This window comes from Podarcis muralis, chromosome 2 (assembly GCF_964188315.1).
Source record: "Podarcis muralis chromosome 2, rPodMur119.hap1.1, whole genome shotgun sequence".
In the NCBI taxonomy this organism is placed as follows: Eukaryota; Metazoa; Chordata; class Lepidosauria; order Squamata; family Lacertidae; genus Podarcis; species Podarcis muralis.
The window spans coordinates 12,163,685-12,176,925 of NC_135656.1; the positions used below are offsets into that span (position 1 = coordinate 12,163,685).

Consider the following 13,241-nt stretch of genomic DNA (forward strand, 5'->3'; position numbering starts at 1 on the left):
TTCCTGCCTTATGCTGGTGTCTGAGACTTGTTCATAATATTGGCTTTTTAAGACAACATTTGATTGTTGGAATGTGACCAACTACTAATGGATATTATATTTGTGTTACTACATTTATATCCCGCTGTTCCTCTAAGGAGCTCAAGGTAGCATACATGCCTCTTCCTCTCCCCTCTATTTTAACCTCAGCCACAACCCTCAAGGTCACCAGTGATCTTTGTGGCCATGTGTGGATTTGAACCCGATCCTAGTCCACCACACTTAACCACCACACCTGCTTTCTGTTAAACCTGTGAGGGATATGTGTTGTAGGCTAGGCCAAGAGCCTCGTTTTACATTGGAAAATGCTTGACAGAAGATGCATTTTGCAGAACAAAATAGAGAAATTATGAAAGACATCAGTGAGACCAGTCAGAGTTCAGCCATCTTGAGATCTAGGTATGATGTACACCTGGGCCATATTCCTTAGCACATTTTGGGGTTGAGTTGCATTGAAAGTGGCGGGACTTCCAATGAGTAAATGTTACAGGAGCTCTTCCAAATGGCCCTAAATTTGTAGATCTGGTGTAGTGCTATATGCTCTTGATTCCTCACCTCTGCTCCAGACATGCAGAGTGTTTTATAGCCCATATTAGTTTCTCTGACTGAGAGCTACAGTAAAACAGACACCCCATGTACCATTTAGGCTCTCCCAAGGTACAATTTGAAGCCACCTGAGGCCACCACCTAGGTTTGGTCATACGAGCCCCATGTACAGTGCCTTGGGTTCTGTGAAGGAAGGAAAGTGGGGTATATAAATGTTAAGAAAAGTAAATAAAATGTTCCAAGGTAACACTGACACCGTGTGTATCGATCTATTGATAGATAGCTAGATAACATTTTATTATTTTATTTTTTAAAATTTATTTTTAAAAAAATCTCTTCTGATATTTTCAGAAGGATGCTCAAGATGGTTTGCACAAAATAATACACTACAATAGGGAAGGGGAAACTTGTGACCCTCTGGGTTGTTGTTGGACTCCCACAGCCATCAGCACCAAACAGCAAGGTCAGGGATGATGGGAGTTGTAGTCCAGCAACATCTGCAGGGCCACTTGTTCCTGATCCCTGCACTGCAATAACACTGGGACTGTTTCTGTCCCCTTAAAATAGGGTAGCTGAGTCACCAGCATAGCTGCATTTGGCCCAAAGGAGCTACAGCTTTTGCTTGCAGCACCTCAACCAGCATAGTTTTATTGAAGCCCATAGAGTCCAATCCATTCCTGATATTAAGCCAGAGTGATGCCATCAAATCTCATCGCCACCACCTTCCTTTGTACCCAGAGTTCCAGAAAACCACGTTTCTTTTCATTATCAATTAATTTTATTGCCTAACTTACTTTGTAAACGTTTGTTGACCTGCTATTCCAAGATTGTTCAAGCAAGCCGCTTTAACGGAAAGGCTGACTTCTAAAAAGAGAGAGAGAGAAAAAGTCTTTGGGCCTTTGCATCGCTTGCCAGAACTTCCCAAGCCGTGTGCCAAAATAGTTGAAACAGATGATTATGGACAGGGAAGTAATAGAGAGATTTGTTTTAAGGGGCCGGGTCACTGTTGCACTTGGACCGAGAGCTGAAGTATGCAAAGACAGACAGCAGCTACTGTTCTTCAAGATCCCACAAGACTTCCAGCAGGAAATTTCTACTCTCTAGCATTTCTTGGCAAGCAGTAAATGAAATTCGGGCTTAGTAAACATGGACAGTTTCCAAGAGAAAGCGTGTGTGTGTGTGTGTGTGTGTTTTCACCGCCGAATGACTTCTATAAATACAAATAGCCCTGGATGCTACAAAGAAAGAGAGGGAGAATTAAAGAAGCAGCAGCCATAGAAGAAGCCCTGCTCTGGTTCTTAATGCCTGTATCTCCTGTGTTGGGATTGTATCTTCCTTTCTTTTTGGGAGGGTAATGATTGCTTAATTTTATTTATTTTCTATTATAGGGACCTATGGGACCACGAGGACCTCCTGGACCTCCAGGATCTCCTGTAAGTATCAGGACCTTTCCACTCTTTTTTGGATGATCTCTCATGTTTGGAGGAAAAAAACGAGGCACATGGAAGAATTTCCCAAGGGGACCACTATGTATTTGTGCTCTTCTTTTCAGGGCCCTCAAGGATTTCAAGGCAGCCCTGGTGAACCTGGTGAACCGGGTACTGGCGTGAGTATCTAGGAAGTGCGCACGTTTGTGGCACAATTCATGCGCTCGTGTTTTCCTCCTTTCTCTCTTGCCACGATGCACCTGCAAATCTCCTCTTCACTTCTGGGATCCTCAACCTCCTGAGAAAGCCTGTATCTATCAATCAATCAATCAATCAATCAAAAGTATCAATCAAAAGCACTTAGCTTAGAGGTTTTCAAAAAGTAAGGGCACAAGCAAACTGAAAAGATTTATTGAGCTTTGCAGTTGAAGTCAGGTCTAACAGTTATCCCATGGAGAGACTTTGCAGCTTTTCAGTTGTGGGGGAAAGACTAAGGGTGGACATGATGGGGTTTTAGTGGATTGGAGAGGAACATAAAAAAGATAAGAAGAGCCATGTTTGATCAGGTTTAAACCCCACCTAGTCCAGCATCCTATTCTTGCAGTGGACAACCAGAGGCCTCTTTAGCAGTTTTTCCCAGCCTTGCGTGTCCAGCTGCTTTTGGACTACAGAACTGACCGAGCAGGGAGAAAAGGAACAAGTGCTCGGCCATGGGCAGGTTAAATAGCCCGTGCCACGCCCCCGGAGCGTCCGGATTGGATGGCCTAGGGATGATGTGGCCGAGGATTAACCAATGGCGCAGGGGCTATCCCGCCCCATGCGCATGGGGAGGGTTTGCTCCCAGCCCGCAACGGTCATCTCCCCAGGAACGGGAAATGGCTTTCCCATCATCCCTAGCTAGTGATGATGGGAGTCGTAGTCCAAAAACAGCTGGAGACCCAAGGTTGGGAAACACTGACACTCTTCCCCACTTGTGATTCACAGAAACTGGTATAGAGAGGAATATTGCCTCTGATATTGAAGGTACTGCCTCTCTCATCACAGTCCATCATACCCACGGTGCCTCACTCTGAGGACAGACCAGGACAGATGTTCTGGAGAGCCCCACAGGCATCCCACCAGCTGTGGGTGGGAAATAGGGAGATACCTGGTTTTCAACATCGTGATATATCACCTGCTAAACATCCCAATATACTGATATATCACAATGTCTGAAATAAGGATGGAGCTATGTAGAGGCACTGGCTGGCTTCACAGTTTTCCCCACGTGATTTTTGCATAGCACACACACATCGTGATTCACGTTATATTGCCAGGTCAAAAGCTATAAAACTGATATCATGATATGGACTTCGAACCAGTTTTGGACGATATATCGCCCAGCCCTACTGGAAAGTTAGCCAGACGTATGATGGCTGATCTGTGTATGATCTGGTTCCCTTCTGATCTGCCACCTAAGGCATGTGTCTCAGCATAGCTCATGACCCTGGTGCCAGCCTTTTGCTGTTTTTTAATCAATGCTCTCGTTGGAAATGTATTCTAATTTAATGAATATTATTGTTGTTATTATCATCATCACTTGCTAAATTTTCATACCGCCCTTCATCTGAGGATCACAGGGCAGTTTGCAATGTAAAAACACAAAAATGCATACCATAGTAACAAACAAAGACAATAGCTCCTACCTGAATATACCCACCAGGTGAGAGGCCTTGATTGGCTGCAGCAAATGTGCTTGAACCCTAGGACTTGGCCCACCACTGTCAACCATATGGTGTGCTCAGGGTAGTAGCTGGCCACTTACGTGCAGCGACCATTGGACTTAGTTGTCCAGCACACAGTTGCATTGTGATGACTGCAAAGTGGATTTCCTGCTTTAGTTGTTTCCAGGCTCAGGTGTAGGAAGGGGTGGAAATTGTTCATGAGCATTCTTCCCACGGATCCAGCAGATAAAAATGTCACTGATGTAGCTTAGGCAGCAAAGAGCAGCTTAAAAGGTTCCAAGTTGGCCTACGAACTTGTTGGCAGAAGGGAATAGACATAGCAGTTATTCTGTATCATTGTGGGTTGTTGAGTGGGATGTTGGTCCACAGGGCTAGTACATCTATAGTTGCTAGGATATTGTTTTCTGGGAGAGCATCAATAGATATTGGTTTCTGTAGGAAGTCTGTGGTGTCCTACAATTAACCCAGGGTTCTAATGTATTTCTACATTGCATATGAGAACAATGTTGTGTGATAGGTTAAAATTGCAGAGTTTTGAAAAATTAAAGAATAAAGTGCGAGACTGGCTCCATTACTATCAAATAATGGAGGTTTACAATGTGGATAAAAAAATAGGTTTTCAAGTGGAAAAATCTAAGTTGGAAACAGAACTGTTAGACTCTAAAGTTAAGAATTTGTCAAGAATGTATAACTTGCTGTTAAAATGGAATACTCAGGATGAAATGGTGAAATCGGCTATGATTAAATGGGCACAAGATGTTGGACACAACATTATGATGGCTGACTGGGAAAAGTTATGGACCACAGGTATGAAGTTTACGGCATGTAATGCCCTAAGAGAGAATATTATGAAAATGATATATAGGTGGTACATGACACCAGTCAAGCTTGCAAAAATCTATCATTTGCCCGACAACAAGTGTTGGAAATGTAAAGAAAATGAAGGTACATTCTTTCACCTTTGGTGGACGTGCCCAAGGATTAAGGCTTTCTGGGAGATGATATACAGTGGTGCCTCGCAAGACGAAAATAATCCGTTCCGCGAGTCTCTTCGTCTAGCGGTTTTTTCGTCTTGCGAAGCAACCCTATTAGCGGTTTAAGGGATTAGCGGCTTAGCGGCTATTAAAGGCTTAGCGGCTTAGCAGCTAAAAGGCTATTAGCGGCTTAGCGGCTTAGAAAAAGGGGGGGGGGCCCAAAAAAATCGCAAGACTCGCAAGCCGTTTTTGTCTTGCAAAGCAAGCCCATAGGGAAATTCGTCTTGCGAAGCAACTCAAAAACGGAAAACCCTTTCGTCTAGCGGGTTTTTCGTCTTGCGAGGCATTCGTCTTGCGGGGCACCACTGTATAATGAAATGAAAAAGGTATTTAAATATACCTTTCTGAAGAAACCAGAGGCCTTTCTCCTGGGCATGGTGGGCCAATTGGTGCCAAAGAAGGATGGAACCTTTTTTATGTATGCTACGACAGCAGCAAGAATTCTTATTGCAAAGCACTGGAAGACACAAGATCTACCCACTCGGGAAGAATGGCAGATGAAGTTGATGGACTACATGGAGTTAGCGGAAATGACCGGCAGAATTCGAGACCAGGGAGAAGAGTTGGTGGAAGAAGATTGGAAAAAATTCAAAGTATACTTACAGAAATATTGCAAAATTAATGAATGTTAGAAGGTTATTGGAAAGAAGCTATTGGCTTTAGTAGAAATGTCATTAAGAACTAAGTAAGAATAGATTGATTATGGATAAAGGTGTAAAATTTAAGGTGAAGCTGTGTTAAGATAAATTATGGAACTAAATTTTTGCCTTACTGTTTGTTCTCCTTTTTTCTGTATTTGTTAAACTTCAATAAATATTATATATATATATAGAGAGAGAGAGAGAGAGAGAGAACAATGTTGTGGTGGGAGACAGCCTGATGTGCAGGAAGAAGAAGTGATCCTTGACATGTGTCTGCTACTATGTCAGCTTTGTATAAGGATGGGGAAGAAGTTCATCTCCATTTGCATTTTAAAGCAAATCTGTATTGTGCTATCTCCCTGTTAAGGGACACAGGTGGCGCTGTGGTCTAAACCACAGAGCCTAGGGCTTGCCGATCAGTAGGTTGGCGGTTTGAATCCTCGCAATGGGGGGAGCTCCCGTTGTTCGGTCCCAGCTCCTGCCCACCTAGCAGTTCAAAAGCACGTCAACGTGCAAGTAGATAAATAGGTACCGCTCCGGCGGGAAGGTAAACGGCGTTTCCGAGCGCTGCTCTGGTTTGCCAGAAGCAGCTTAGTCATGCTGGCCACATGACCCGGAAGATGTCTGCGGACAAACATCAGCTCCCTCTGCCTGTAGGGCGAGATGAGCGCCGCAACCCCAGAGTCATTCGTGACTGGACCTAACAGTCAGGGGTACCCTTACCTTTACCTTTATTTCCCTGTTACACTCAATATTCCTGGTTGCCACTCCTGGGGGTGGAGAAGTGTAGGGAGAATACATGGGTGAGTCTCTGTAGCAATGGTATGATGGGCCCGTGCCACTTTCCTCTGACCAAGTGCTGCCTACTGTGGTGGAGATGTGTAGGGGTGATGCACTGGTGAGGTCAGCACAGTGCAAATGCGCTGGCAGGAGCGCTGGATTGCCTCCACCAGCACATTTGCACCACACTGACCTCACAGTTGCCCCAGCCCTCTCCATCCCAGCCTGTAGTAACTGCACAGTCAGAGGGAGGTCAGGGATACAGAGCAGCCTCACTGTGCCGTCCACTATCTGACTTTTATCACAGTGATGGAACTTGACGTGATGCTGCCGTTTCGATCAGCAGCTGTGTGTTGAGCATCCCATCTAGTCAGGGCCGGCCCTATCATTAGGCAGTGTGAGGCAGATGTGGGGTGTTGCAAAAGGGCAGCAAGTTGTTACATAACGGTGCTATTATTGCATTTTTACTGCCAAGGAAGGGGAAGAGGCACTTGTGGGATTTTCTGCCTCAGATTTCTTCCCCACACCTTGATAAAGAACATTTCTTAATTGCTGGGAATCTATTACATACTGTCCAGAGCAGGTGCTACCATCTGTTTGCCAACTGGGATTCTCCTGGACTGTACCATGTAAAGTGTGAAACAGCTCTCTCTGACGCTGAAGATGTGCTTTGTGACATTTTGGCTATGTATTGGATAACTTACATGTCACTTTGTATAGATCAGGCATGGCCAAACTTGGGCCTCTAGATGTTTTGGGACTACTATTCCCATCATCCCTGACCACTGGTCCTGTTAGCTAGGGATGATGAGAGTTGTAGTCCTAAAACATCTGGAGGTCCAAGTTTGGCCATGCCTGGTATAGATGTAGATATATTCTCTGGTGTGCCCTTTTTATCTGATGAGGTCCTGTCTGAGTACACTAGCAGTTCAGAAAGGAAACTGGCAAGGTAACAAATAGATAGGCCTTCTTTGTGGTGGCACCTTGTCTGGACAGTATGTTAGGTAGGAAGGTTTATGAACCCTGATCCGTCATGAGTATGCCCTCATGTCCTGCCTGTGGGATTCCCAGAGGCATCAAGGTTGGCCACAGTGGAAACAGGATGATGTACTACTAGGTAGGCTTTTGGCCTTTGTGGTTTTAGAAAGATGGATCAAGTTTTTTAAAACTTTATTTCAGATTGCTTTTGGAGGCAACCATCTGATTTGCTTGTTCTTAAGTTTGTGTTTATTCTTAGCTGTTTGTGGCTGCTTTCATACCTTGTTGTTTAAAAAATTAGGGATTTTTTTGGTGGGATGGCTGTTTTAATGAATTTTTATCAAATACCACCTTGAGTGGCAGCTGTGTGTGTGTGTGTGTGTGTGTGTGTGTGTGTGTGTGTGTGGTCTCAAGCTTCAGTAAGAACAGACAGTGACACTTAGTAGTGGAATCTAACTGTGTATTTTACTATAAAACATAATTAAGGCCTTGAGCCTCCAAAAGTGGTCAGTTTTCTTATCATTAATGCAAAAAACAACTCCTACAATTATTAACTCTTCCCTCACCTAGTACTGTTGAATGGGCATTACAACATTACTGATGATCTGGATTTTTCTTTTCAAAAATAAAATAAAAGCTACTGTTTACTTTTTCTGAATGCTTTTAAGCCACTATGGGTACATCTTAATGGAGAGAGTTGGATATAAGTGAGATTAACATGTCCTCAGAGTGGCTTTATAAGCTTCATTTGAGGAAAAAGCAAGCAATAAAAAGACACACTAAAGAATAAAACCAAGCATTGGGAATAGCTGTGAAGTAGGGCACAATTAAATGCCTTTAAAGATGCCTTCTTGAAACAGCATCATTTTCAGCCTTCTTCTAAAAAATGGGGGATGAAGGCATGTCTCCTGTGGGAGACCATTCCACAATCTGGGTGCCATACCTGAAATAACAAGGTATTTCTTTATTAAAGTTGCATCCAGCCCTTGCTCCCAAAGGAGTCCAGACTGGACCAATGAATCTATCTGGGATAGGGTAGAATGGTAAAATGGTTAAGAGAGTTGCTTTTATTGGGGTGATTCCTGCTGGTGGCTAGAACTATGATTTCAGAGTTTTTGGAGGCTCATGGAAAAAAGAGTGCAGCAATGAGCCCTCTTTAACCAGTGTGTTGTGTGTGTGTGACTCAGGAGCTGCTGAAATTGACTTTCGCCAATTTTTAAAAAGCATATTCTAACTGTCTGGGGTGTAATTAAAATACAGCTTAACTGTACTTCATATCAGTGCTGCTCAGGAATATTATCTGCACATCCTACATTAGTACAGCACAATGCCAGGGGCCTTGTTGCATGTTCTGTTAAATCACTGTTTAGTGCTTTATGCATTAAGTTGTAAGGAGTTGCTGTGAGCCTTAACCTCACACACTCCACCTTTTTTCAGGGCAGCCACCAATTTCAAGCTCCCCTGCTACCCTAGAATCCCATAACCTGATGCACAGCAGCCACCGTTCTGCAGTACAGATCCCTGTGCCACCCTAAAGATCTTCGTAGTTCCCTACGACAGCCCCCCCCCCCCCGGCCCAGCCTGGCCCTGTGCAGACTGCTCCCCCCCCCCCCCGCTGGCCCTGACTACCTACACTACTGCAGCCTTCCCTCTAGTCCTCCCATGTTGCTGGGAGGAGGAGTCCGGTAGGGTTTAGTTTTCTGATTCCTACAAAGCCTGGGAAAGTCTTGAAACTTACCAGGTTTGTTTTCAGCCGCAATCCCTGGCTTGTATGCAACATTTCAGGTCTTGTGGGAACTGAAATGAGCTGTATGGGAGGAGGAGGAGAAGGGGCAGTCGTGAGCCCAAGGCTCACGGCACATCCGTCTTGCTTGTGCAAATAACACTAAAGCATGGTTTAGTGTTTTGCACAAGAACTGCCTTTTGCCAGTCATGAAATTGAGATTAGTTCCCTAACAGGTATGCACTGCATGTGTGCTAAGGGGGAAAACCCCTACGCTTTTGTCATTCTAATTGTGAATTCAATATGATAACTAGAAACCCTAGTTAAGAGTGGGGGTGAAGCAAAAGCCATATGGTCCCTTCTTTTATAAGCTTCCTCTAGTTTCAGTCCTGTGCTGTTGGCCTCTGGAACTGACCATCAGCTATGCCACGCATTGGCAAATGACACACTTTGGATCCTTTGCTCTGCCCGTTGAGGGATATAATGAATGGAAGAGAATGAATATATGAATGAAGAGTGAGGGAGATGAATGAAGTGTTCTGCCTGCCTCCTGAACTCTTTCCCCAAGGGAATGTGGCCCTTGAACCCCCCAAAAGGGTGTCCCATTCCTGAGCTTTGCAGTGGTGTATTAGCAGCCACATGTCATGGAAATCTCTTTTAAAAAATATATTTTTATTAGTTTTTAACATACTAATTATCATTCATACAACAAAACTTCTCATCTTATACAATAATTTTTGGACTTCCGTCAACACCTCTGATGATTTCCCTTTCTTATCACTTATTATGCATTTCTTAATTTCATATTCCCTTTAATTATCTTTAACAATTCTCCTCATGTCTTTTTTGCAATATTTCAAATAATTCACCTTATAAAATTTCTTGCAAACCTACTAGCGTAATCTGTTCATCACAATTACTTTTCAAATATCTGTAAATTTACTCCAGTCATCTGAGAATCTCTGGTCCCGCAGGTTTCGGATTCTTCCTGTTAGTTTATCTAATTCTGCATAGTCCATCATTTTCATCCTCCATTCTTCTTTCGTCGGTAATTGTCATGGAAATCTCTTAGCCAAAGCCTACTCTAGAATCGTTTCTCCTGATATAGAAGGACAGATTTCAAGAAGCTACATAAAACTGAAGATAGGGATACCAGAAGTACCAGCATGACCAGTGAACTGGGGAGTCCACAGTTACAGAAAGGATGGATCCCTATGTATACTGTCAACATATTCACCTTGTTAAGACCCCCTAGCCACTAACAGGTGTCAGCAGGTGGTGTAGAATATACAAGAGGCTGTATCTCAGACTTCTAATATATTTTGTTTTCCCTCCCCCTCTCTCTAGGGTCCAATGGGTCCCCGTGGGCCACCTGGGCCACCCGGAAAACCTGGCGACGATGTGAGTATCCTGTCTCTTGACATCTGCCCATCATGATGATGGTAGACTTGAGCAGCTTAGCACATACATAGCAGAGTGAGGAGTTTGTTGCAAAAGTTAAAGCTAAAGTGAAATACAAAACAGTTGACGTTTTAAGGGACAGAGTGTTTATGTCTCATCCTATCACACACACACACACACACACACACACACACACACACACACAGTATCACTCAGGCTAATATTGAAGTCATTCTCAGAATGTGGGTCCTAATATACAGCCGAAATAGCACATTCTGCACACAAGAGGAAAGGTATCAAGTCGGAAAACTCAAGGTTTGCAAAAAAAAAATTGAGGAAAAGAAACACTACAGATTTAAAATGGTTTAACAGTCATTGCTTCACAGTTGGGAATTCTGGGATTTGTAGTTCTGTGATACAGGGCTTGTAATTTCTTACAGACTTCTCAGCATTCTCTTCAGACTACAATTCCAAGGATTCTTCGAAGGGCTTGTTTAACTGGTATAAAATTGACATGCCCTTTGTAACAGACCTGCAAGGATTGGGGGCTTTTTACCCTAATGAGAAGGTTATATTTTGTTGCCTGAGTTACTGAAGGTGATTTGACCAGGGTAAATCTATATCTAGAAGGGCAGCTTTTTTTTTGGGGGGGGGGGATATATGTCAAGGGATATAAAAAAAGAACTGAAACTACTTGTGCTGTTTTCTTGTGGGTTTTGTTGGGTAGCTGCTGCTAAGTAGGGAGTTTTTTACTTATATCGTTTATTTGAACCAACTAATTTTAATGGACGCGGGTGGCACTGTGGGTTAAACCACAGAGCCTAGGAATTGCAGATCAGAAGGTCGGCGGTTCGAATCCCTGCGACGGGGTGAGCTCCTGTTGCTCAGTCCCTGCTCCTGCCAACCTAGCAGTTCAAAAACACGTCAAAGTGCAAGTAGATAAATAGGTACCGCTCCGGCGGGAAGGTAACCGGCGTTTCCGTGCGCTGCTCTGGTTCGCCAGAAGCGGCTTAGTCATGCTGGCCACATGACCCGGAAGCTGTACACCGGCTCCCTCGGCCAATAAAGCGAGATGAGCACCGCAACCCCAGAGTCGGCCACGACTTGACCTAATGGTCAGGGGTCCCTTTACCTTTACCGTTACCTTTTTTAATGCAGATTTCTAATCTGCTATTATGTCAGGAGCGGAGAACCTTTTTTTGCCCTCCAGTGGCTGCTGAACTACATCTCCCATCAGCCCCAGCAAGCATGGCCAATAGTCATGATGGGAGCTGAAGGGCCAGAAGTTCCCTGCTCAACCTGGTGTCCCAAGATGTTCTTGGACTGCATCTCTCATCATAACAACCATTCCATTCCAGAGGTCCCCGTCTGACTTGCAAAATGTTTGGAAAGCAAGGCACGGCTTCCGATTGGCTGCAGGAGGTTCCTCCAGCCAATCGGAAGCCGCATCAGACGTTTGGGTTCCAAAGAAGGTTTGCAAACCGGAACACTCACTTCTGGGTTTGCGGTGTTTGGGAACCAAAATGTTCAAGTCGTAAGACATTTGGGATCCAAGGTACAACTGTAGTTTTTGTTGGCGACAGAACAGCAAACTAGGAAGGACCATGGAGTTAACTCAGCAGCTTTAAGTTATTCAGTTCTGATAAAGTTATTCTTCTTCTGACCTTGACTTTTGTATAAATGTCATCCTTTTCTTAAAGGGTATGTTTTAACCACTTGATCACTTTTGTCTCTTTCAGGGTGAATCTGGCAAACCTGGCAAATCGGGAGAGCGTGGGCCACCTGGGCCTCAGGTATGGCGTTGTCCAGCATATCTCAGATATCTGTGCACATAAAACCAGATAAAGAAATGCAGCAGAATTCACTTTTATTCTGAGAGTATGTTTAGTTGACATAAACAGGTACAGTTTGGAAGGAAATATTCTGTGGTTTTGGATGAAGGGATCTCCTTACGCTTCCTGAAGATGAGCTTAGAATTTCAGGATTCTCCACCAGAGCAAAGCCTTGATTAAAAATAAAAATAGTATGTTGGATTTCTGGCTTAGGCTACTGGATAAATGTGGAAGTCTCTGCTGAATTTGACTTTGAAACCACCCTGGCTCTCAGGGTGTTTAGAGAGCCAGAGAACAACTATCTCCTGTAGCTCATTTCCACTTGCTGGTGACCAAGACTTTTATTGCATTTAGAAATTATCTAATTTAGAAATTACTGCAAACAAAATTATCAGTGTTGAACAGCATTAAGACCCACAAGACCAAATTCTGTATCTCATTAAAAACTAAATTCTCCAATCTGTCTACGTTATTCAAATTAAATAAATCAATGTTTATTTTACGTTTTTATGAATTTTATTCTGCTTCTGCTAGCCATTGAAACTCTGCTCCCTGATCCCTAGAAAATTCTCCCCTGCCATCATTGCCTGAGCACTTTGAAGCCCAACTCTGAAGCCATAAGAAACATGTTTTAAAAGAAACATTGGTCTGCATACGGTTATTTTGCTCTGCATACAGAGACTTGCGTAAAGGGTTAATCACCCCACTGTTATTATCTCACCTGGTGTATTAAGTACCGTATTTTTCGCTCTATAAGACACACCAGACCACAAGACGCACCTAGTTTTTGGAGGAGGAAAATAAGAAAAAAATATTCTGAATCTCAGAAGCCAGAACAGCAAGAGGGATCGCTGCGCCGTGAAAGCAGCAATCCCTCTTGCTGTTCTGGCTTCTGTGATAGCTGCGCAGCCTGCATTCGCTCCATAACACACACACACACATTTCCCCTTACTTTTTAGAAGGGAAAAATGAGTCTTATAGAGCAAAAAATATGGTAACTTTTCTCCTGGAGGAACAAGATAAGCTGGTGACAGCAAAGGCTGAATTTTTTTTTAGCTATTACCATTAAAATAAGGCCCACAGTTTTGTTCTCTGAGGTTTAAATTGTATACTTTT

General features: G+C 43.6%; 1 protein-coding gene across 2 annotated transcripts in view; it reads left to right on the forward strand.

Moving 5' to 3' along the window:
- Positions 1-13,241, forward strand: part of COL2A1 (collagen type II alpha 1 chain) — a 91,855-nt gene that overhangs the window by 8,866 nt on the left and 69,748 nt on the right. For both annotated transcript variants that reach the window (XM_077923880.1, XM_077923881.1), the window contains 4 exons: positions 1,974-2,018; positions 2,138-2,191; positions 10,240-10,293; positions 12,033-12,086. In XM_077923880.1, the coding sequence (XP_077780006.1) occupies positions 1,974-2,018; positions 2,138-2,191; positions 10,240-10,293; positions 12,033-12,086 (207 nt within the window). The remainder of the gene's footprint in view (positions 1-1,973; positions 2,019-2,137; positions 2,192-10,239; positions 10,294-12,032; positions 12,087-13,241) is intronic.